Here is a 1072-nt window from a genome sequence, read left to right on the forward strand (position 1 = left end):
CCCGGCTCCACCCTCCAGCTCAGGCCTCGGACCAGTACCCTCCGCGGTCGGGCTGGAGACCAGAACCTGGCGCGGCAACATGACACGCGGCCACCGCCTCCTGCTGGAGAACGCGCGGCAGGTGGTGCTGGTGTGCGCCCGCGGCGAGCGCTTCCTAGCGGGGGACGCGCTGCGCAGCCTGGCAGTGCTAGAGGGCGCCAGCCTGGTGGTGGGCACGTAAGTGACCCGGTGCAGGGTGGGGGCTGCAGCCCGCTCAGCCCAGGCCGCACTTGGAGGGAAACCGGGGAAGGGGGCGTCAGCGGGGAGACAGCTTTAGGGACTGGGGAGACATAGAGGGGCCTGTGTGTCCGCACCTGTTGCTGACATGCATGACTGCTTTGAATCGTCATTCGGTGAAAAAATTGCTTAGGCTGAGCAGCCCCATAGATCCTACCTCTTTGCCGGTAAAACCATTGTCCAATAATCAGGAGTTGGGGACCTCTCTGTTGGTTCTTGAAGTTCCGCCAGAGGGCGACTTTTATCAGGACTGCCTGTGGTTTTTAAATTTTCTTTTGAAGTAGGTTTCTGACTCTTCTATCCCGGATTTTTTCAATGAGCATTTCCCGGGGTGGAGTTCTGAGACTTGATTTTTAAATTTTATCTTGTTTTATCTTTAAAATTTTTGCCAGAGGGCCCGTGCAATGTCAGAGAGAGAGAAAGACAGAGAGAAAGCACCTCCCTATGGAGTGTGGTGACCTCCTTCTCCCCAATCCTGGTACCCTCTATTTCTGCATCCTTTTGGGACTTTGGGCTGCTGGCTCTTGGTGAGTGCTTTAAGCCACTGGGCTAAGATTGGAACCTCTGGCCTGTCCATGCGGAATCAGTTCTCTTTACCATTAGGCCTCAGCCCTCCCTGAAACCTGACTTTCTAAAAAAAAGTACCTGCTTCATCTGGGTAGCCTGTGCACTACAGCTTGCCAACTCCAAAAATACTTTTAGTAGATGGTGATAACTTTGGGAGATAGGAAATCAAGATTTAGCCAACAGAGAAAGAGGTGCCATTTTCAGTTATTTTTTTTCTTAACCATCTGAG

At 53.0% G+C, this 1072-nt stretch overlaps 1 protein-coding gene across 2 annotated transcripts in view; it reads left to right on the plus strand.

The window, feature by feature from the left end:
• Positions 1–1072, plus strand: part of AMDHD1 (amidohydrolase domain containing 1) — a 26421-nt gene continuing 25349 nt past the window's right edge. For both annotated transcript variants that reach the window (XM_006154878.3, XM_006154879.3), the window contains exon 1: positions 1–216. In XM_006154878.3, coding sequence (XP_006154940.1) covers positions 80–216 — 137 coding nt within the window. In that variant the 5' untranslated portion in view covers positions 1–79. The remainder of the gene's footprint in view (positions 217–1072) is intronic.

Source organism: Tupaia chinensis, unplaced genomic scaffold (genome assembly GCF_000334495.1).
Source record: "Tupaia chinensis unplaced genomic scaffold, TupChi_1.0 Scaffold000423_1, whole genome shotgun sequence".
Taxonomy (NCBI): domain Eukaryota; kingdom Metazoa; phylum Chordata; class Mammalia; order Scandentia; family Tupaiidae; genus Tupaia; species Tupaia belangeri.